Source organism: Colletotrichum fructicola (genome assembly GCF_000319635.2).
Source record: "Colletotrichum fructicola Nara gc5 chromosome Unknown KSG_Nara_v1_contig03, whole genome shotgun sequence".
NCBI classification, from domain to species: Eukaryota; Fungi; Ascomycota; class Sordariomycetes; order Glomerellales; family Glomerellaceae; genus Colletotrichum; species Colletotrichum fructicola.
The window spans coordinates 4164224-4184968 of NW_027094053.1; the positions used below are offsets into that span (position 1 = coordinate 4164224).

The 20745-nt window shown below is 53.6% G+C and overlaps 6 protein-coding genes across 6 annotated transcripts; 3 read left to right on the forward strand and 3 right to left on the reverse strand.

The window, feature by feature from the left end:
- Window positions 1-239: 239 nt before the first annotated feature.
- Window positions 240-1608, forward strand: CGGC5_v005994 (uncharacterized protein; the record flags this gene model as incomplete). Its single annotated transcript, XM_032033556.1, has 3 exons — window positions 240-319; window positions 538-753; window positions 858-1608. 3 exons carry the CDS (start codon window positions 240-242, stop codon window positions 1606-1608), a joined length of 1047 nt encoding a protein of 348 aa, XP_031887405.1.
- Window positions 1609-6346: 4738 nt separating this feature from the next.
- Window positions 6347-7082, forward strand: CGGC5_v005995 (uncharacterized protein; the record flags this gene model as incomplete). The annotated part of the gene is made up of 4 exons (XM_032033559.2): window positions 6347-6349; window positions 6399-6895; window positions 6942-6957; window positions 7032-7082. 4 exons carry the CDS (start codon window positions 6347-6349, stop codon window positions 7080-7082), a joined length of 567 nt encoding a protein of 188 aa, XP_031887320.2.
- A 1126-nt stretch (window positions 7083-8208) lies between these two features.
- On the reverse strand, window positions 8209-9222 carry CGGC5_v005996 (uncharacterized protein; the record flags this gene model as incomplete). Its single annotated transcript, XM_032033560.1, has 1 exon — window positions 8209-9222. One exon carries the CDS (start codon window positions 9220-9222, stop codon window positions 8209-8211), a length of 1014 nt encoding a protein of 337 aa, XP_031887319.1.
- A 4416-nt stretch (window positions 9223-13638) lies between these two features.
- CGGC5_v005997 (uncharacterized protein) lies at window positions 13639-14803 on the reverse strand (the record flags this gene model as incomplete). Its single annotated transcript, XM_066151639.1, has 6 exons — window positions 13639-13980; window positions 14058-14132; window positions 14211-14249; window positions 14322-14427; window positions 14492-14551; window positions 14778-14803. The coding sequence occupies 6 exons, from the start codon at window positions 14801-14803 to the stop codon at window positions 13639-13641; spliced, it is 648 nt and encodes a 215-aa protein (XP_066008996.1).
- A 516-nt stretch (window positions 14804-15319) lies between these two features.
- nrf1 (Vacuolar transporter chaperone 1) lies at window positions 15320-15811 on the forward strand (the record flags this gene model as incomplete). Its single annotated transcript, XM_066151640.1, has 2 exons — window positions 15320-15353; window positions 15456-15811. 2 exons carry the CDS (start codon window positions 15320-15322, stop codon window positions 15809-15811), a joined length of 390 nt encoding a protein of 129 aa, XP_066008995.1.
- A 562-nt stretch (window positions 15812-16373) lies between these two features.
- On the reverse strand, window positions 16374-17000 carry CGGC5_v005999 (uncharacterized protein; the record flags this gene model as incomplete). The annotated part of the gene is made up of 1 exon (XM_032033563.1): window positions 16374-17000. The coding sequence occupies one exon, from the start codon at window positions 16998-17000 to the stop codon at window positions 16374-16376; it is 627 nt and encodes a 208-aa protein (XP_031887316.1).
- Window positions 17001-20745: the final 3745 nt, after the last annotated feature.

Consider the following 20745-nt stretch of genomic DNA (forward strand, 5'->3'; position numbering starts at 1 on the left):
CCACACACACTACACCCTTACAACCTAGCTCAGCTCAGCCCAGCTACCCGTTGTCCGTTATCACCATCTGCCCCTCCACGTCCCACGATTATCACAACCGAAAGGTCCCTTCTCCCCTTGCATCACTCCAATCACTGTACAAGAATATCTCTTCGTTCCAAGATTTAGAGTCGCTTCTTTTGCGCGATTCCTGTGATACCCATCTCAGTCGCCTTTTCCGCCGTTTCAACTACCAAACCATGTCGGGCGCAAACCCGTGGCTCGTTCGCCAGCGCAAGAGCGACTTGGTCGAGCTCGCAGAGCTGACCGGACTTACTGGGTACGTGAATCTTTGCTCTTCTCCGTCATGCGCCAGCTCGCGTCTATCGTGAGCTTCGTGCCTTTGCGCAAGGCGCATTCGACTGCGATTTGCGCCGCGATCGCGTTCTGCCGGATCCGTCGCGCAAGGCTACCCCTCGAGGCGCGTCGAACCACCCTAGATCACCAGGTGCACGACACCCTCACGAACCCTCATGGCTAATGGCCTGCTCCTTTTAGATACGAGAACCAGAAGAAGGTCGATTTGGAGGCTACCCTCGATGAGTACCTCACGGAAAACGCGTTCAAATTCTCTACCGAGCCGAAGCTCACTCCCTACTACACGAGCCGCGCCAAGGCAGCCGGGTCACCCATCAAGAGGGAGGCTCCTTCGTCGGAAGTTGTCAAGTCTGTGCGACGCAGGACTACGAGAGTCATCGAGGAGATCCGTCCCGAGTAAGTCGCAAAGTCCGGACTCTCTGCTGCGCGATGCACATTGCAGAGAGGAATCCACTCGCGCGTCCCCGCTCGTGATCGCGAACTAACGGACGCGTCTCTAGGCCTGAACCTGAAGAAGAGGAGGAGGCTTCATCATCCAGTCCAGAGCCCGCCGCGGCCTCGACTGCCCTGGCTCTGCGTACGCCTGCCCGCAACCTCTCTCTCGCCAGCCGTATTCCTCTGCCCGCAACCCCTGCCGACGTCGCTGAGGCTGTCGACCGCCATACAGTCGCCATCCGGGAACGCGCCACAGAATTGTACGACCAATCTGGCATCCAGGAGGGTACTCAGGCCGTTCGCTCCTCTCTGTCAACGGTCACCTCCATCCTCTTCACCGTTGCTGCGTTCGAGGCGTGGAATCTGCGCGCCGAGGTTCTACCCCTGCGCTACGCCTTCACTATCCCGGCTATCCCCGCGCTAGGCACCAGCTTCTACCCAGTTTACGTGCCCGACGCGTTTCTGTTCGTGACTTCGTCCTTCTGGTCCCCGGTTTCCCTGTGGACCCTGACATCCGTTCTCATTCCGTCCTTGTTCGGCTACTTCTACAACTTGAGCGCGGCTAGCCACCCCCAGAGGCGCGAGGGCTCCGAACTCACGACAGTAGAGTACAATGTTGATCCCCTCGTCTTCAGCATCGTAAAGGCTCTCATTTCCTTCGTCGTCTACGGACAGAAGGTCACCTTTGGCGGCTGGATTAACGAGAACTCGATCGACCGCATCAACGGTGCTTTGTACGGCGAATGGAAGGGCATCCTTACAGGCGCTGCCATCACCGGCCTCGTGAGCTTGTACGACGCCGTCTTGAAGAAGTAGAGACTTCCTTCAGGTCACGATCGTGCAGAGTTGCCTCCCATGGACGCTCCTCAGCTTGTCCTGCCCGTCAGATCCAGGGCTCCGATCGCACCGGGTGCACGTGGATTCGGGCGTGGCATGGGTCGCAGCAGCGACACGATCCACGCATCTACTCCAATACTGCGAAGATCGACGCGCAAAGCTTAGGCATATCTTTTTCCTCATTTTTTCATCACTCGAGGGCGGCGTTATGAGGCGTTTTGATCGGCGTCACGCGTGGCTCTTCGGCTGATACCTCTTCGTTTTCCGTATTGCGCTTGACGCAACTCTTTGAGCTGGTCTATCCCTAAAACAAAGGGCTCTAGTCTGGCTGAAGTGGTCGTCGTTGTTTTTTACTGTGATTTGTATATCTGACCGGTGGTTTGTTGTTTCTTGCCGGGATGTTCTAGGTGCTTTTTGGTACGCGTTCTGGGGTTTTCTCTTCCGAACTGGTGCAGGTTGATTATGGCATCACGTTCTAGCAGAAGAAGGGTCGGGGTGGCTGGTCGGGTAGGCTGGCGGCGACGGCAGGCAGATGGGTTTTCTCCATTCACACAGTTACGCGAGGGCGGTTTCTCTGGCAAGTCGGGGAAATCGACGGCACTGGTGTTGAGTAGAGTCATGGCAGATGCCTGGAATACATTGTCTTTTGAAGTTCTACAAATAGGTTTCTCCTTTCGCGTCGTGATCTCGTGTCTGCCGCAGGAAGGTATCGACTGTGGAATGTAGTGTCACTTGAGGCTTCATCGCAAAGCTAATGAAGTGCCTAAGCTACAAAACTAATCGTGTTGGAACTTCCTCTGCATGGTGACTTGGTCAAGACTTCGAGAGCTTCTCGATGTCAAAGACGGCTATCATAATCTTTGCTAGACGACACCATCAATACAGCCTGTTCATCTCTGATATTTATACCAACTCGATCCATTTTCTCTTTGCATCTGTAGTAAAGATACCGGATGGACAACCTCCGAGGGCAAGTCTAGGAGGTCGATAGCATCAGCGTGAGAGCCGATGCTTTTGAGTATGAGAGGTTCTGGAGCGACTTGAAGGTCATGCCGAGTATGTTTATCAGCAACTCTCTGCCAACCACAGATAACACTTGGATTCAGCTTCAAATCCCATGTTCCACGCCACCCAATACGAGTATGACTAGTCTCTGCGCGGTAGAAGAACTTGAAAGCTTCCCCCTTGCGACCATTCCAAATGACCATTGTATGTAAATGTGGCATTGAAAGTGCTGTTGTGGCAGCATTCTCCAAGAGAGTTTGTATCTCGAGACTTCTTGTTTGGGTAAGCATCCTCGATGTGAGGGTCAAGGATCTCATATGGCTCCAAACCCAGTCTTGCTGGCATGACTGGAAGAAGTCCGAGGCTTCAACCATGGCTCGAAAGTCAATGACTGTAATCGAGGAAGGGCATCGAATATAGACCGCAGGGCTGGGGGCACAATATTTCTTCGACATTGCCGACGAAGTATGAATCGTGTTGCTGCATTAACCTGAGGAAGGCTTTCTTTGAACCCCAGGATTCCAACGGGCTCGAAAATTCGTAGTAAAGCCCCTTCGCCAGGAGCCTGGACTTGACGTCCATTTATCCAGCCATGTTTAGGGTCGTGAAATGGTTGATTTCCACGACACTGATTGAAACCTTCAATGCTCGTACAATTTCGGCAATTGTATGGCTTCAGGTCGATATTTAGCCATATATGTCTTACAAGCTGTGCTTGCCTCAAACCAACCACAGTCTCCATGTCATCCAAACATGATATCTGTACTTTCAGCCGGCGGAAATTTTCTTCCTCCAGTGTAGCCTGCCACTCCCGACAAACAGAAGCGCAGGCGCCCCAACCAGAGAGTTGTCGTGCGAGAACTTCAAGTATCATTTGCCGCAGTTCCGGTGGTAGAGAACTCCGGGCCGGGACATATGGCGATGAAGTGGTTTGGAGCTTGGAGGCAGACATCGGAGCGGGCTGAGTCGATCCAGCCATGAGGGATGAATGAAGGCACTGGAGGATGAGCTGTTGGGCAGCAAATCATCGAATAAAGGAATCTCGAATCAGGAAAATACCTCAAGAGACTTAGCCTGGCGTAGATAATAACTGATGTGTTGTAGAATCTGACTTCTTGATTCGTTTGGCCAAGCCCACGTTTGAATGAGTGAAGTTGAACGGTTGAAGGAGTCAAAGTACGATTAAAAGCCTCAGGGGTGTGTCTGGCTTTTCATTTTCCCTTCTCTCAGTTTTTCGTTTAAGCTTTCTCATCGTCTACGACCACGCCTCAATCAGCAGGGTAAAGACCATAGTGGTACCCGCCCTCCACATTCCTGAACTCGAGTCAATTTTGGATCAATAGTAGAGCTTGACTGAGTGACGCACGAGTTATCGGAAACGAGTTCAGTCTATAAAGCAATCCTAGGCTACAATCGAAAGTTGATTTGCGAAGCAGCGGCCGTGGACGTAGCGCATGTCTGGTACGTTTCAAGCCACTATGCAGAACCCCTTTTTGGGAAACAGAATCAAACACATCGTCACTAGTATACCTGCGTTCAGAGCATGTTCTATGCGTTTTTGCTCTTGCTCATCCGTCTCTGATACAGGGCTGGGCCAGAGGACCGTGCGGCGTGGTTCTGAGAGCCTCAGGGCGGGGGTTGGGCCGCTTCATTCCTTCTGACTTCTTTCTTATACTTTCGTATGGCAAGATACTGCCTGCGGACACACGTTTTCGACTTTCGTATGATCCTGACGGGGAAATATGTTAGTCACCTCCGTCCTTCATATCTATTACCTTCGACTATCTTTGTCAAGTAATGACTGACTATTCTTCTTTCCCTATTTAACCCATTATTTCAACGTGCATAGGTTGTTGTGAGGGCTGAAGATACACCCAGCCATGCATACTAACTGTCGATGTTTCGGTATAAGTAACGAGTTTTGCTGTCCAGGCGGGTAGTAGGCATAAACGACGATAGGGGTAACAACGATGACGACAGCGACAAAGACAGGGACAGGGAAGATAGAGACAGCACGAGCAACAGGGACACCAGGAACGATAGGGTCAATAGATATTTGTATTAAATGAACTAAGGTATGTGTCCTAATACAATAGATATCCGCCCGAATGGCAAGACTCTAACTAATTTTTCTCGGCTATTTCGCTTGCAAGAACGTCACTATCCTCTTTTTTCCCCCAGTCGTTACCTGATAGAATCTTCTGTAAATTGTCATTCCAGAAAGCTCGATTTGCACGAATCTCACGATGCTGACCATCTTTCCGACGGCAATTATATCGGTCATTGTCTGTGCCTTCCGGGGTTGGACATAAGCGGTCGTTGGCCTGGGTGTGGGTCGCTGGCATCCATCCCAGCCTGCTTCTCCATGCAGAGCCAAGCCAGTCAGAACAGCGTCATTGGCGGAGCGTATCTCAACTGGGGTTCCTTTCGGTTGTACTGCATATGCTGGTCCCGGCCGATGAAGAGCACCATCTGATTTGCTGCCCGGTTGTCCCGCAATTGTTTACACGTTGGCACCGTGGACAGCTTACCGTCTTTCTCTCTTCCACCTTGACAGTCGTCAACACACCACAGCAAGCCGGCCAAAACAAAAAAAAAACTGTGTTGCAGCTCTTGAATGATCAACTCAGAGACGAAGACACAAAGATCGAAGATGCAATGTCACTTTTACAGAATGACCTGAAACCACAACATGATACAGCAGACGATTCCCTGGGAGAAAAGGATCTGCAATACGGAGAGGGTTTGCCAGGCTTTGAGGATTCCTTGGTCAGAGAACCAAGTGAGTTTCAACAACTCATTATGGCTGGTGAGGAACTGTTGTCAGAAACTGCTCGACGAGGCCAATTTCTTTCGCATCCGGTATTTTGGGCAGTGATAGGTTTGTTGACCCCCGAGAAAGCGCATCGTTAAGTCGACAGACCTGTACTAATATCGGCGTAGGAATTGGTCTGCAAGTATGGCTCGCAGCATAGACACAGACCTATCAGGGATTTTTATGTAGCAGGACATCATCAGCCGCTAATACAAGCTTGCCACATGACGAGACAGATACTCGTACCGCAGCGGGGGGATATCGTCGATGATATGTAGTCTACGAGCGTCATCTTCAGAAGGAAGATTAAGTGTTTCGGATGTAGCTGCAGTGGGATGCTCGTTGAGAGCGCAGTAAATGAATAGAAAAAGAGAAGCGGCTAGTTTCTTATCAAATCATACTCATGATTAAGCACGGCTCGTTGACGTTGTACTGTGACACTTCATGAGACATGAGAAAATAATAGAAACTTTGCTATTCTCTTCGAAGCACTGTTAGCAGACTAAGTCCCTACAGTAGAAGCTCAATCGTAGTTGTATGCTAAGAAAAACAAGATGATTATCTCCAATTGGAAACCAAGTCAGAAATAACGACCGCGCTCACATGAACTCGTGTAAGCACTCATTCGTAACTCAAGCTGGACCTGTACGGCCTATCAGGACAGTGAAATAAGTTGACAGGAAAAAGGCCCAGCGTATGGACGAATGAATCAAGAAAATCCGATTTTACCGTGGTGCCCCATGGGTCACTTGATGGCCACCACAAAGGTTGTTTAGGTATCTGAGGTTGAAACACACACCATATTTCAAAACCCCCTGTAGACTTCACTCTGTGGCACACCTGTCGCTTCCGAATTCGCAAACATATCACATGGTGACCTCTTACGACTCACCCAATATGGTACAGCCATCTCCTTGTCCACCGAGATGTGTATCTGACAACTCTGTAGTCAGCCCGCCAACTCATCTCGAGGGTCACCCGACCCATCACACTCCCGCCTCGCACTCAGCCCATCATCACCTCGCGAGGCATCCATGCAACCCCGATCTCTGCCGCCAACGTCCAAAGGCCAGCCAACGATTCTTACCTCGTCCCAGCCGCCCCCACCGCAGCGGAGCTTGACACGATGATGAACAACCTCCAAAAGGGCGAAGCGCACCCCGTCGTCGTGTACAGCGCCCTCAAGGCCTACGAGGCCGCCTTCAACGCCGACAAGCAAAAGATTCTCGACGGATTCAGGCAGCAACGCATCGAGATACGAGAGTCTCATGACGCGATTGACAGGGTGCTGAATAAGCTTCAACGCCTGCATAATCGTGTGTATTACTGGGACGATAGAATCGACGATTGGATGGCTAAGATGGACGCCACGCCTGTGCCGGAACGTTTCGACTTTCGCCGGGTTTTGCAGGCGGGGCTTTGGATGCTTAGCGGCGGCACTGCTGTGTATGTATGGTCGTCGTAGCGGAAGATGTCTAAGCCGATGGAGAAGGAGTGCTGTCGTTAAGGTGAGACTTATAGTCACCATGTTGTTCGTCTTGTACAGGCCCTCATCCTCTGAACTGCACTCAACTTACACAAGAGACCGCCCATCTTTCCTGTGCTAGAGCGACTACTCTTCCTACAGCTATAGTCTACTTTACTGTCCTCGCCGGCGCTTCTATTATTTATTGCTATTGTCGTTCTCGTTGTCGTTGTTGTAATCGCTATTACGTCGTCTTTACTATCGTTATCGTCGTAACTATCGTCGTCGTAACTATCGTCGTCGTAACTATCGTCGTCGTAACTATCGTCGTCGTAACTATCGTCGTCGTAACTATCGTCTTCGTTACTATTACCGTCGTGGTTATTATTGTCGTCATTGTTACTATTGTTATCGTCGTTACTATCGTTGTTGTTATCACTGTCCTCGTCGTCGTTATCGCTATTGCTATTGCTACTATCGTCTAATTGCTACTATCGTCTTCGATAGAGGTACTTAAGTATATAGGAATCATGGCCGCGAAGACATAGGAAAGTCAGTCGGTCTCTGGTATATAAACAACAAAGGACATTGTCTCCTCTCATGATGATTTTGGACACCAGGCCGATTCAATTACCAACTTTGGCAATGCCTGATAGGTACATCAAGAAGCAACACAGCACGCTGAGTGCTGGACCTACACACCCAAGACTGAGGTCAAAATGCTTGGCCCCAGAAAGCCAAAACCTATTTTCAGCACCGGACAAAAGACCGATAGCTGATCTTCCCTGGCGAATGAGCTTCGTTTTCGGGCAGAGATAAACAATGATTCAGGGCATGGTTATCTTCAACGCGAAACGTCCCGAAAGGGTCCGCAATCTATCCGTGTCAGCACTACGTCATCGCCCGGACCTCACCGCTCCAAGATCCAGGGACGAAGAAAATTGCGATGCATGGTTTATGAACAGAATGGTAATGCTCGATATTGTATATTCTATGGCAGTCTATGCTCATGATAGATAGCTCATCTCTTTGCTGACCCACCTGCTGTGCGTGTGTCGGTCTGATGCTTTCCCATCTCATCTTAGGTGTTCTGTAGCCAATTGCAGATTCTCGGTGACTTGATGCAACCCAAACCTAAAGCTTCTTTCCTCGTCTCAATGTAACCAGTCAATGAACGCCGTCCCGTTTAACTATACAGATCTCTCTTTTCTTTTTCTTTTGTAGTCTTGACTCCTTGCTGCAAACCCGACGGCTCCTCATGGCCGCCGGTGGTATATGATACAAAACCCGCCAATTATTTGGCGGAAGGCTGGGTAGGCTTTGCGGAATGACGTCCGCAACGATGAGGGTGCTTCGGCGACTTGATGGAGCAATGGTCGGCCGCATCCTCGGGAGCACGGCGGCCGTACTTCTTGGTGACCTCGCAGTATTCCCTGTCAGGACCCATCCACTCGCGCAAGTGGCGGTACAGCTGGCAGCGGTAGTGACCACACTTGCGGCAGTAGACCTGCCCCTTCAGGCGCATGCCCTCAAGAGGGTGCGGTTGGCTGTGACTCTCAGTAGTGGGTGTGGAAGTTCCCGAGCTGGACTGCGGGACGCGGCGGCTGGCGAGGTAGAAAGCCCACTCCAAATCATTGGGTCCGTCGCGGTGGGACGACAGTGGAACACTGCCGTGCATGCGACGGTGGATATCGTAGAAGTGGCTGTTGGTCAGGCCCAAGCATGCACTATCCATAGGATCGAGGTAGTCCATAATGGTGTAGTGAAGCTCAATGGGAAGATCAAAGATATCCATACGAGCCGAGGGCCGGTGGGTGCGTGGTGGCGGCTCGTACTCCATGACCGAGTAGGAGCGGCGTGGGGGCGGAAGAGGAGGCCGGCGAACCTGGGGAGGATGCGGCGCATTCTTCATCTTTGTTGCTGGAAGCTCGCCCTGCTCCGGAACAGAGGAGATGGAGCTTGAGCTGGATGTAGTAGATGTCTGCGACTCCATAGGAGGAGCAGGGTAGGGCGAAGCGTTGGGCGCAGGACTGCCCTGCGACGAGGCAACGGGTGAGTCGGTAATGGACCAGCCGCGACGGGGAGTGCGCCAGCCGCCGCGCTTCTTGTGAAGCTCGTCCTTGATGGCCTGGTGCTGGCTGATCTCCTTCATCATGGCATGGCGCTCTTCGCGGCTCATCATCTTGTCCTCCTGGTTAGATGCGATGCTGCTAGCAAGAATCATACGGGCCAGTGAAGCGACGTTGTCGTCGTGAGTGGGAGCAGCGTGGCCATTTTGGCCAGGGCCTGGGGACAGGACTTCGACCATTGCAAAGGGGCTCTGTGTAACGGCGGAAGAGAGGATGAGGTGTCGCCGACGGCCCGAGAGGGGCAACTATTCGACGATGGCTTGATGGTGATGTGAGGGGTTGGCAGCGACCAACCGCGTTGAAGGTCGGTGGTCTCGTGATGCGAGAGGGGTCGTTCCCGAAGGCGGATGAATTCACCTGTGAGGTGAGGGGAAAGAAGCGGTCGTCAGGTAAAGGTTCGTGGGATCTTTGTCGTTGTGCTCAGGCTGAGGGGGACCTATGTTCTCGGACTCCCTGGGTACTGTCGAGTTGTTCCGGTTCAGGTGATATCGATGTTGAGGCTGGGCGGGCCAATGTCGTAGAGTGATGTAGTTGGTAAGTTGGATTGCCTCAATAGCAAGTTCATGAGTTGCGTATGAACCGTTGAAGACGGGGCCGGGCGAGGTTCGTTAGATATTTAAGGGTACGTCAAAGGCAGAGTGACAGGACCCTGAAGAGGCAAAGTCGGGTGCTGATCAATTGTGTGTTCTTTTAAGGAAGAAGAAGAGACGGGAAGCCCTGGGAGGAAAAGAGGGTGTGCGGTCGCGGTAGCGGTGGTGGTGGTGTGATGGAGCAAAGACTGGACTGGACCTTTGACCGACCGGCGCGCGAAAGGAAGAGCGTGAAGTCACAGGTACCGGGACATGGCCGCGAGGGAAAAGGATGCGCTGCTGGGGACTAGTCAGGCCAAGAGAGCGCAAGCAGGGCACCAGCGAGCAATGGTAGGCCATATTAGCGGTGGGGATTGGGGGTCCAGAGTGTCACTGGCAACGCTGCGAGCTGCAGGCACTACGCCATAGTTGCCAAGTACGGCAGTAAAGTGGCCCCCTCGGCCCAGCGCCTTCCAGTGCCTCCCCTGATAACCTAGCGGGTAGCGCGAGGCACGACTACTATTGCTGGACATTTGGCTGAAGCTGGCGCTAGGTATTCCCGGCCTGGGGGCCCTCGCCTCCCACTGCTCTTTTGCAGCTGCAGCACTCTTCCGGACGTCTTTTTTCTCTGTTTCCCTCGGTGACTGGCCCCTTCATCTCATGGCAGCACAAAAAATGGGGAATTCGGTCATTGGCATCCTCACGCGAATCATGGAGCATAACGTCCAATAACACATTGAGCAATAATGTCGACAATCCTCGCAGAAAAACACTGGAGAAGATGGAGATAGCTGACACCGGACTCCAGCTCTGTAACCGACCAAATCGCCCCTCGAGCCACTCAGCTTGCGCAGACACGCAGACAGGGCCTGCTGGAGGGTCTTTGACTTGCCTCTGTCCTCCACAAGTCCACCCATGGGTGAGGTAAGGTACGCCGCTGAGGTACGAGGTGACGGCGAACGGACGGATTCTCAGCGACGGCGCAAACCTCGAGAGGTACCGGTACTTGGCCGGCTACTTTCGTCATAGGGTCTCGTAGACAGGAAGGTGAGGGTGTACCAACTGATGGCGGTCACCGACGAAGCAGAGCAAGCAACGTGCTGTAGGGCAGTTCCGCAGCACCAACTCTGCGAATCGACAGATCCGAGAACAACGCTCGGCGCGTCGGAAGAACGAGAGACATGCGACTTTCTCACCACCTCAACTCGACACAACTGATATCGACGCAAGCCACGCCTGTCCGTCGACGAATCGACTCTCTGTTTTCAGATCATGCCCTCCATCACCCCTCGTTTCCCCCTCAAACCAGCTTTCTTTTCTACCGACCAAGTAGCGCCTGGCGGGTGAGATGCGCGACACGACAGGGTGGTTTGAGGCCTGGCATGCTGTGATAGGTCTTGTGTCGTCTGCTTGGTGTTCTGGAACTGGCCAGACATCAATGGCACGCAGCTACAACGCATGGAAACACCGTTATCGATGCGATAGAAGCATCAACCCCCACACGGTTGCCAACGGCGGCCCGCAGACTTCCACCAGAGTCTAATTGCAGCAAAGACCAGAGATTCTCCCATCTTCCCTTCCTTCGTCCATTTCAACCCAACAGGGGATGCCACACCGTCTGTCAGCCGTCCGGTTGGCGCCCCTCGACTGATCTGATCTCCTGTTACCGCCCAACGCAGCTCTGATTTTCAAGGCGCTGTATCAGTCGAGAATGATGATTCTTGCAACCACCAATGGCTAGATCATGAACTCGGGCATGCAGAGCCGAACCAAATCAGAGCTCAGCAACCCAGCCAGGCCGCTGTTGTTGTGAAGCGGGGAAGCAAGACAGGTCTCATCCTGGGAAACATGGTCTCATGACCCCCAAAAACATGCCAGTAAGGCTGCCATCGTTGCACAGCTCTCAGCTATCATATCACCGCACCAAGCATACATTCGCCCATTGGCGTGCCATAGACAGAGGACGGCGTTGGAGCATAGCAACACCAGACGGCGGAAAACAGGGCGCTGCCTTCCACGGGATCGACAGCGTCATGCTCTGTGATGCACTGGTCGTACAGCTGCACCATCTGTGAATACCACCCAACGTGTGGGGGACCACAGAAGCGGTGGCGCTTCTCTTCCATTCCATCCGTGACCTATCGCTGCCTGTCTCATCCAAGGGATTCTCCAGTCCCCGATCTCCGCTATGGAAAATCGCAACGAAATCTCCTACCCCAGCTTTTCCACACGCTTCGGCTCGACAGCCGTTCACGATATGACGATGCCCCACGGCACGTCGCCGGCCCTGCAAAGAGGGTCCAACTCCGGAGGAGCTTCCAACGGGCGGCCGTGAACCACAAGTCAACGAAGCTTGACCTTGGAAGAAACGTGGACGAACTTCTGCCCTGGGCTGCCTTCTCCAACCAAGCATACAGAACGGATGGTGGAAACGCCGCCTGTTTCGCTGATCTGATCTGGCGCATCCTTCCCAGGCCACGTTCCCTCCATCGGCGCACACCGATCAGGCCAGTACAGGACCGAAGAAAAAGTGCGTAACCTCATGATCTGACCTCGCCCCTCACTGCCGCTTCCTGCAGCTGTGAGGGTTCCGGCGGCGCTCGGCATCAAATGTGGCACACACATGCCGCCTTTTTGCGCCTTGAATCTTGACCGGAGAGCATAATCCCGTTCAACCAAGTCAACGTCCTGCGCCGATTACTTTTCGGCGTCGGTTTTGTCAACAACCATCTCGAGAGTCGGTGCTCTTCGTTCTCTCCGAAGAGGGTGTGGAAGACGTCCGTGTCGGCGCCGGCACCGGCACCAGGATATCGTATTGCTCTTACTAACCATCATCACTAACAATCCGGTCCCAACGCTCAGGGTCTTCCTGAACAGCTGGAGGAGTGTAACTGCAACCACAAAGCCTATGGCGCCTCGAACCGCGGGATGGCCCTAAGCTACTTTGCGACTCGCGCCCATCCGCCGTGACGACGTTCCATCCGTATCGAGCTTACGGTCTGCTGTCCAGCCGGAAAGTGACGCTTCTTCGCCAACTAGTCCGATTGGCAAAAATGTCAAAGATGTCAGATCGAGGGTGTGCGAATCGAGAGAGAGAGCGAGGTTGAGAAAAGATCATCAGGGTCCTGCGGTTTTTGGGCGTTACGGGGACTGACGTCGCCACAATGACATACCGCACGCAGTACAACAAATGGGGGACTTGAATCTGTGGGACCCATCTCAACTAGGTAAGGGACTACAGTTGTCCATCATGCGGTTTCAGCCATTTACAATAAGCCACGCTGAAGTACGCTGCAGAAGGATATCGGTCGTTATGCTGCAGAACTTTGATGCCATAAAGTTTTTAAGCAATTTCATTGAAACAAAATCTGGTCAGCCGCTCTAAGCGCATGTAGCACGTGAACTGCTACCCTCCCAGCGAAATTGATATTGGCATGGCCCAGATCTTATAGCTCAGATGGGGGAATGAAAGGCGTATTTTATATGGCATTTCCGCTTGTGCAGGGATGGCACACCGAGATTATTCAATGCGCCTCATTCGTCGGGCGGTGAAGACCACAACAAATAAACAATCCAGCACAGCAACCGAGTAATATCACACATCACGAGATATGAGGCACAGAGAAAAAACTTCATGATGTTATCGTGTTTCTTGTATACCATCAAAACTCCGGCTGTTGTAAATCCGATAGAATAGACGTACATTGACCTCCGTTCGCCGTCGATGACCGACTTTTCGAAATGCATTACCAACAGACGTACTTCATCCTCCCGGCATGCTTGCCATTCAATTTATGTACCGTGCATGATCCCTCCTGGCCGCATTCAACCCCTATCGTTAGACGGGCGACCTGTTCTTGAGCATGCTCGTAGTCCGTCTTCCCTGGGCGGACGATCCTGCTTTGCGGGAAGAGGTTGACGGCTTGCCACAGGACCACTCTCTGAGCCCTTCTCCTTTGCGGTCTCTGGCCCTGGAGCCTCTGACCTGCGCTTCTTCTAGGCTTGCCGACTCTGAACATTCACCGCTTAGATAGCAACCCAGATGAGCATGATGACAACATCCATCCCCTTGCCTTCACCTCCGTCGTACTTGTACGACCACATGCCGTCCTTCTTTTCATCCCAGTAGGCACCAGTGGCGCTGTGCATGCCGCGGCGTCCAACGTGAGGCTTGCCGTCGGTACCGGTAGTCTCGGCGCTCGTGGAGATGTGCGGCTCCTCGGAGTTGGCGGTGGTGCCCTTGGACTTGTTCAGGGACGAGGTAGGAACGAGGTGCTGGACAATCGTCGAGTTACAGGCGAACTTGTAAGCGGGTGCGGAACCGCCTTGAGGGGTGGACTCGGAGATGACGGCCTTGAGAACTGAGGACTAATGCCACGGTGGTTAGTTTGTGTGATCCTTTCTCCCCCCGAAAAGGGGCTTCGCAGGAAGAGGAAAGAACTTACAATAATGGCGCTATTCCATTGTTCGGTCTTAGCATGGTCGTAGAACTCTGCGGAACCAATCGCTGATTGGCAAGCCTGACTATCGTGTCAGTGACTGTTGCTGTTTCCAAGTGGCGGTAAGGCAGGCGCTCGTTGCGCTGCTTGAATGCTTACATCGGTAGCGATCTGCTTGAGCCTGTTGAAGGCGACGGGCTAGAAGGAAAGAGTCAGTGACAATGACCAAATGCAACATTGGAAGCCAATGCGGCGGGGTAGTCGACGTACAGGAGTGGCGGTTGTGGGAGCGGCAGACATGTTGAAGATCGGATGTTTTGTTGATTCCGGAAAATCGGTGAGGTTTTTGAAAGAAATTCGTGATGGATGAGAGTCACTTGTGTCGATGTCAGCGTTGCTTGAGACGGCCAAGTTTTTCAGTCTGGTGGTGCGGTGTTTACCGGTGTAGATGTGGATGCGGTGGTGTTGTCAGTTGCGGAATAAGGCGAAAGATGAAGCTCCTCCACAAAAAGTTAAGGCGTCCCGTGTTGTGATGCGCAGCCCGATGCAAGCGCCTCGCGTCGCAACACGGGCCGTCCGGTCTGGCGCAGCTGCCGCAGGCCGGTGCGCGAGGCAACGGGTCACGTGCTGTCTCTTGCAGCCACAGTATCTAGTCATCATGCAGGGAGCAGCTTGCAGATAGCCCCTGCTTGTGGCTGAACCAATCACCGCCTTCAAGGTTCGCACGTGTGGTTTCTGCAGCAGTGATCCATGGCTCGTAGCTGTGGCTGGTGGAGAGCTCTAGCCGTGGCAGGCCAAGCGTCACAGGTTCTGCGATGGAGCTTTAAGGGAGGCAAGAGGGGCCGTGGTTCTTGCGTTGCGTCTCCGTCGCATCGAACAAGCTTTCAAGCGGGTTCTTTCTCTCGGTTCGGTTAGGTTACAGGTCTCTGCTCTTTTCTTCTCTTTTTCTTAAACCTTCACATTCTATTCATTGAACTCTCAATCTCCGATAACGACAGACCTTTGTACTTGGGTTCAGACGAAATCTCGAAAAGCTTGGCTCAATTGACGTTGTTTTCTTCGTCACACGAATACGGGGCGCCTCGAACACAAGCGACAAAAGCCGTTGTTATCCAATACCGAGTCCGAGCTCGAACGCACGCTAAACCAGCCCAGCCTCGCCGACGTCGAGCCGCGAAAATCAACTTCACCTCTTACGATCGCGATACGCATCGCTGCCAGAAGATCCTCGGTCAGGAGAAGGCAAACGCAACAAAACAGCCTCCAAAATGTCGAGCCAACCTCTCCTCCAGACTGCGCCGGGTATGTCCACTTATAACACAATTCCTACCTCTCGGGCATACCACCGCCGCGGAAGACCCAATCGTCGTGACCTCCAGCTAACCACCGCCGCCCTCGATCCAGGCAAGCGCATCGCCCTCCCGACGCGCGTCGAGCCCAAGGTCTTCTTCGCCAACGAGCGCACCTTTCTCTCGTGGCTCAACTTCACCGTCATCCTCGGCGCCCTCGCCATCGGCATGCTCAACTTTGGCGACCGCCCCGCCTTCATCAGCGCCTTCCTCTTCACCGGCGTCGCGATGCTGACCATGATCTACGCCCTGGCGACGTATCACTGGCGCGCCAAGTCGATCCGCGTGCGCGGCCAGGCGGGCTTCGACGACCGCTTCGGCCCCACCTTCCTGGCCATCATCCTGCTGCTGGCCGTCGTCGTCAACTTCGTCCTGCGCATAACCTACTCCTCCAAGGAGTCGAAGCACTAAGTACGATCAGCCGTTGCGGAAAGCAAAACGTTGAAGAACAAAAGGGGGGCTGTTTCGTATCGACTGGCCCAGGGTGTTGTTGCTGAGTCGCGTGAGTGGTGATTACGACGAGCCAATGTAGGCCGGGAGGGTAGCAGACGTTGGAGCGCTCGCTTCTGCACCTCGAAGAGTGTGATTGCTTTGGAGTTGAGGGAACATCTGTGTTGCTCGCGTAAAGTGAACGATGTCAAAGTCTGCGCGAGCAGACAGGTAAAAAACGGTGCATTGTGACCATGGAGTACAGGTACCAGGAGAGTGCATCAGTCCGTTCCAGCGCTGTGTAATTATCTAGCAAAATATTCTCTTTTTTCGTATCTTGCGTCTGTCTGCAATTCCTCTGACTTGGGTATCAAACCGTGAATGTCCCTTTTCTCTGTCCTAACGCCCAAAGATGCAATGATGTACATGGTGCCGCCCAGCTCCTAGCAGCCTCTCGACCGCTGTCGAAACCTCTTCTGCCACCTGATCTCCCGCCTTTTGGTTCCTGGTGTATTTATGCGTCGGTGGCTGCTGCCTGACCTCCTTACGTCTCGTTGGTTTGCTGCGTGACGCCCTCCTGGGCCTTCAGCTCAGGCATGGGCTCAAGGGAGAGGAAGATGCTGAGTGACTTCGGAGTTCCTTTCTTTGGCTGCGGCATCACCGCCTTCTCGAACCGGCTCTCCATGACCTCGAAGTCGTCGTCGTCGTCCGTGTCGTTGCCTGCTCCCCCGCCGTCGAGCATAGTCTCCTCCACGACCTCAGCCTTGGGCGGCAGCTCGTACATCTTGTTGTATTGGTACCACCGACCACCGTCCTCTTCCGCCACGATGCGCTTCACCTGCTCCGAGATGGTGATCATCTTTCCCACCTCGCCGGGCCTGGCGTACAGGAGCATCGCCCGTTTCCTCGCGTCCCCGTCATTCTTGCGCAGGTGCAGCAGCAACCAGGTCACACGTTTGTGAATCTTTGTCGAGGAGATGGTGAAGGCGGGCAAGATGTCGTACTTGTTTTTAAGCTCGGCAAGGAGGGCGTCGTGAGGTGCGGGCGTTCCAGGACCGGCCGGAGACGGCTTGTTCTTCTTCTTCTGGTCCTCCGACTCGACCATGATGGGCAGTTTTCTCTTCTTGTCGCCTCGAATACCCGCGGCGGTGTCCTTAAGCCCGTCCTGCATTATCGATATCTTCCAGCATGATAAGTCCGGGCTTCAATGCTTCGTCGTCGTCGTCGACGTTTGCGCGGGGTCCGATGTGGTTTGTCGACGGTGTCAGTCCGGCGAAGGATTGATGGCAATGAAAATATGCGGCGGGCTGAAATCTAACTCACAATCTTATCGGATAAGAAGCTTTGACCAGGCATCTAGATTCGGAGCCGAAAACCGATCAGACGGCCGAACGACATCGATTCGGCATTTACATAAGCCATCCCAATCGTCTAAGTTGTCAAACCACATTGTAAACTCCCTCCAGCAACGAGTCTTTCGATTCTATGCCGCGCACCGTTCGGTTCTCTTCTAGCATCCAAATCACGTCGAACGTCACAATCTGTGCCACGCAGATCTCGTGATATAACACGTGATCTATAAATTATTGATCTACTCTTCGAACACGAGCTTTCTGCCGTGGTCGGGGACGCTTAGCGTCCCGCGGAAGCAGGAAGACTTCACCCAGACGAGCGGTGCCGTCCATTCGTTGTGGGTCGTGGCTTTTCGACTTCACATGTTTGATGTGGCCTGTGCAGAAGCACGACTCATCTTGCAATGCGCTATGGTTTTGATTCGCTGGGCGCTAGTTTGGGCGTAACCGCTTGCAGCCACTCGCAGACCCCAGGAAACCGACATCGAGATGCCGAGAATGGGGATGACCCAGGATGGGCATTCGATAAACCCGAGCTGGCCGTGAAGGTCAAAAGGGTAGTTGCGGTGCAAAACGTCCCGCATCGACAGAAGTTTGTCTCGCGGACTGAATCATGAACTAAACATCGTCTCGTCATTTAACAGATTCCAAGAGGGTCTCCCCGAGATTCCAAGCTTCCGAGATGCAGCATGCCGGCCGAGCTGCAGAGCTGCGGTCACATCGATCCGTTTCGCCCAGGAAAGCCAGAAGGCGCCATTCGGCTCCCGGGATGGGGTCTGATGCGATATCGACGTCTCTGCTAAAGGCAGGGATGTGCAGCAATAAGCGGGTACTTGAGCTGTCGCGACCTTGGCCGGTGAGCCGGAGCTATTGGATGTTGCTTCCGCGGAGGGTCGCAGCATGCCGGGGCGATTGGATTGGTTTATTGAACAGAACTTGGGGCATCTCAGCGAATGGCACTTGGCGGGACTTGTACCTCGCTAGCAATCTTCAGGTCTGAAACCAGAAATGGCAAAAGGCAAAAGCTGGGCACGTCGGGTGGCGTGGCGCATTTCAAGCGGCCACCCATGGTTTTAGCGCGTGTCGCACCCACCCACCCGTCCTCTCAGTCCTCGCGTGCGTGGCCTCGGCCGTCATCAGGGTCGCAGGGCGTCCCGAAGAACTGCGAGATGCGAGGCCTCAGAGGCTTATGGAGGATCAGAGTGTTTGATGTCAGGTTGCCTTCGAAGGACGGACGGGCTCGATTGCGAAGCGAGGAGGAGAAGGCGGCGAAGAACGGCAGTGGAAGCATAAGAAGCAATGCAGAGCATGGCCGTCCCTTGCTGTTCAAGGGTCCAGCTTTCATGTCATCCCAGGTGGTTCCCAAATCGCTGGGCTGCGGCTTCATGTCGGCTGGCTGGGGAAACTCTGATGCTGATGGGGTATTTGGAAGTCGGTGTCTGTTCTGTCGTCGACACTACCTTAGACCGCATCTTCAAGCCCAGCCGGAATGGCAGCGCCGCTATCCAGACGAATGAGGTGCGAGTCCGCCAAGTCGGACGTGGAGAAGAAGGACGTGGCGGTGGGAGCGAACAACAACAGACTGTCGTCAACAAATAAAGGATTTCTTTAGTTGTTTGCATTCGTCAGAGAAAGGAAAGACGGTCAGGTCATTTTGGGTCTTGTTGAATTGATGGGGAAAATGCGCCAGCCGACGCCATTGCCTCTCGCGGATGTCAACAACACGGGTCCATGGAATTGACGGCGGGAAGCGCACCTCACATAAAGCAAGCAACACACTGATGTCGTTGGCAGGAGCAGACAGGCCGGAGAAGCGTGGACGCGCGCACTGTCGCTTTAGCGTTGAAGTCGCTGGAGGCCCCGACCCTAGCGGGGTGGACGGGACTGATTAACAGCAGGAGCTGGAGGCATTCGGGTTCATTCCCACGCCTCTAGGTTCCTTAGCTCTCTGACTTTTTATGTTTACCACACCCCAAGGTCAAGGAGAGAGACATGGCAACACACCACGAGCTTTCCCGGCTCCTCCTCACTAAGGAACCTTACTGCCGCCCTAAGCAGGTTGGGTAAGTCGGCTTGGGTAAAGTACTTACGGGCAGTGAAAGTGAAAGTCACAGTGAGGGATGTTAGTCAGGTTTGTCGATAAGACACTTGTTGAAACCTTTACAAACAAAACATGATTGAAGTAAGGTAGATCGACAGCAAGGCCTGTTGTTTATGGCGCAAAGACGAGCGAGAGCACGAGCGGGCCGTGTCTTTTCGTCAGATGCTTCATAGTGTTTTCCTTGCTCATCCGCCCTCACCTCCGCACCGGATTTCCTCTGTGAATCTCTTTCTCACATTTCCATCTTCCCCGTCCGCTATCACCAGAAGAAAAGGGGGATCCCTTCAGATAAATCTCCACAGCAGCTGTGCTGTGTCCCGTATCTTGGGCGCCCACCCTCTGTCCCGTTCTATTTTCGGGGCGGCGATAAAACACGCAGTGCAGCGTAGCCAACGACCCGGCCGCGAGTTGCTACAGACCGAGTTCCCCCGTCCGTCTCATCATCCATCCATCAGACACTCAAGACAGACAGGCCAGACACGGACGCAGACACAGACAGAGCGGGAGCCGGGAGGAACAGCGTGCGTCCCATCTCGGGGTCTTTGAGGGTCCCCTCTGACTTTTTTTCTTTTTCCTTTTTTCTAGATCCCAGATACCCTTTCCGAGTTCAGTGCGCTGCCGCTGTCGCTGTCGCTGTCGCTGTCGCTGTCTTCGCCGTTGCCGACGTTCTGCTTTGCGTCGTGTAGCATCTGGATACGGCGCATCCACGCCCTCGTTCTGACACGTCCACTATCGGCCTTTCTCTCGCAACAGAGCGGCAATCAAGAAGGACCTGACTCTTTCACGCTCACATCGAACTGTCCGGGTGTCTTTTAGGTTGTGTCGATATCGGGTCTGGCTCCCTGGCGTCGTGTCCTGTCGTTGTGGTGCCCTGTCCTGTTTGCCAGTCCTGGCCGGAGCGTCCTGTCGTGTTCCCCACCCCTGCTTTCCTGGGCTGCACCTGCCTGGTTGTTGCTTCCCCTCCCTGGGTTCCCTCGCCTTCTTTTCCCTGGCGGCGGTGTCCTGTCTCTGGGTCAGACCAAACAAGCGCATTCCCTCGTTCCCTCCTGCTGTCTCCCAGCGGGCCAATCAGAAGCAGCAGCCGCAGCACAATCCTTATCCACACCACCCACACCTCACACCCCCGTCTCCATTTTATGCCCCCCCTTGCATTCAATTCACAAATTGCCTTTTCCTAGTCAGTCGGTCCCTCACATCATCATCTGTGCCATCTGCACCATCAACCACAACCACTGCGCCGCGCGAAAGCACCACCGACCACAGCACCAACGTAATAGCAGCAGCAGCTCTGGCACCCACAATTTGTGCAGAAACAGAGCCAGAGCGCAGTCAATCAGCGACACACAAACCACCACAGGCCAAGGCCAACCAAACCAGTGTGCCAATCCGCGGACCGCAGCAGTTGGAACCCGGGCAGTCACCCACTGGAGTCTGGAAGTGTGCCCACCAGGTATCCAACCGTC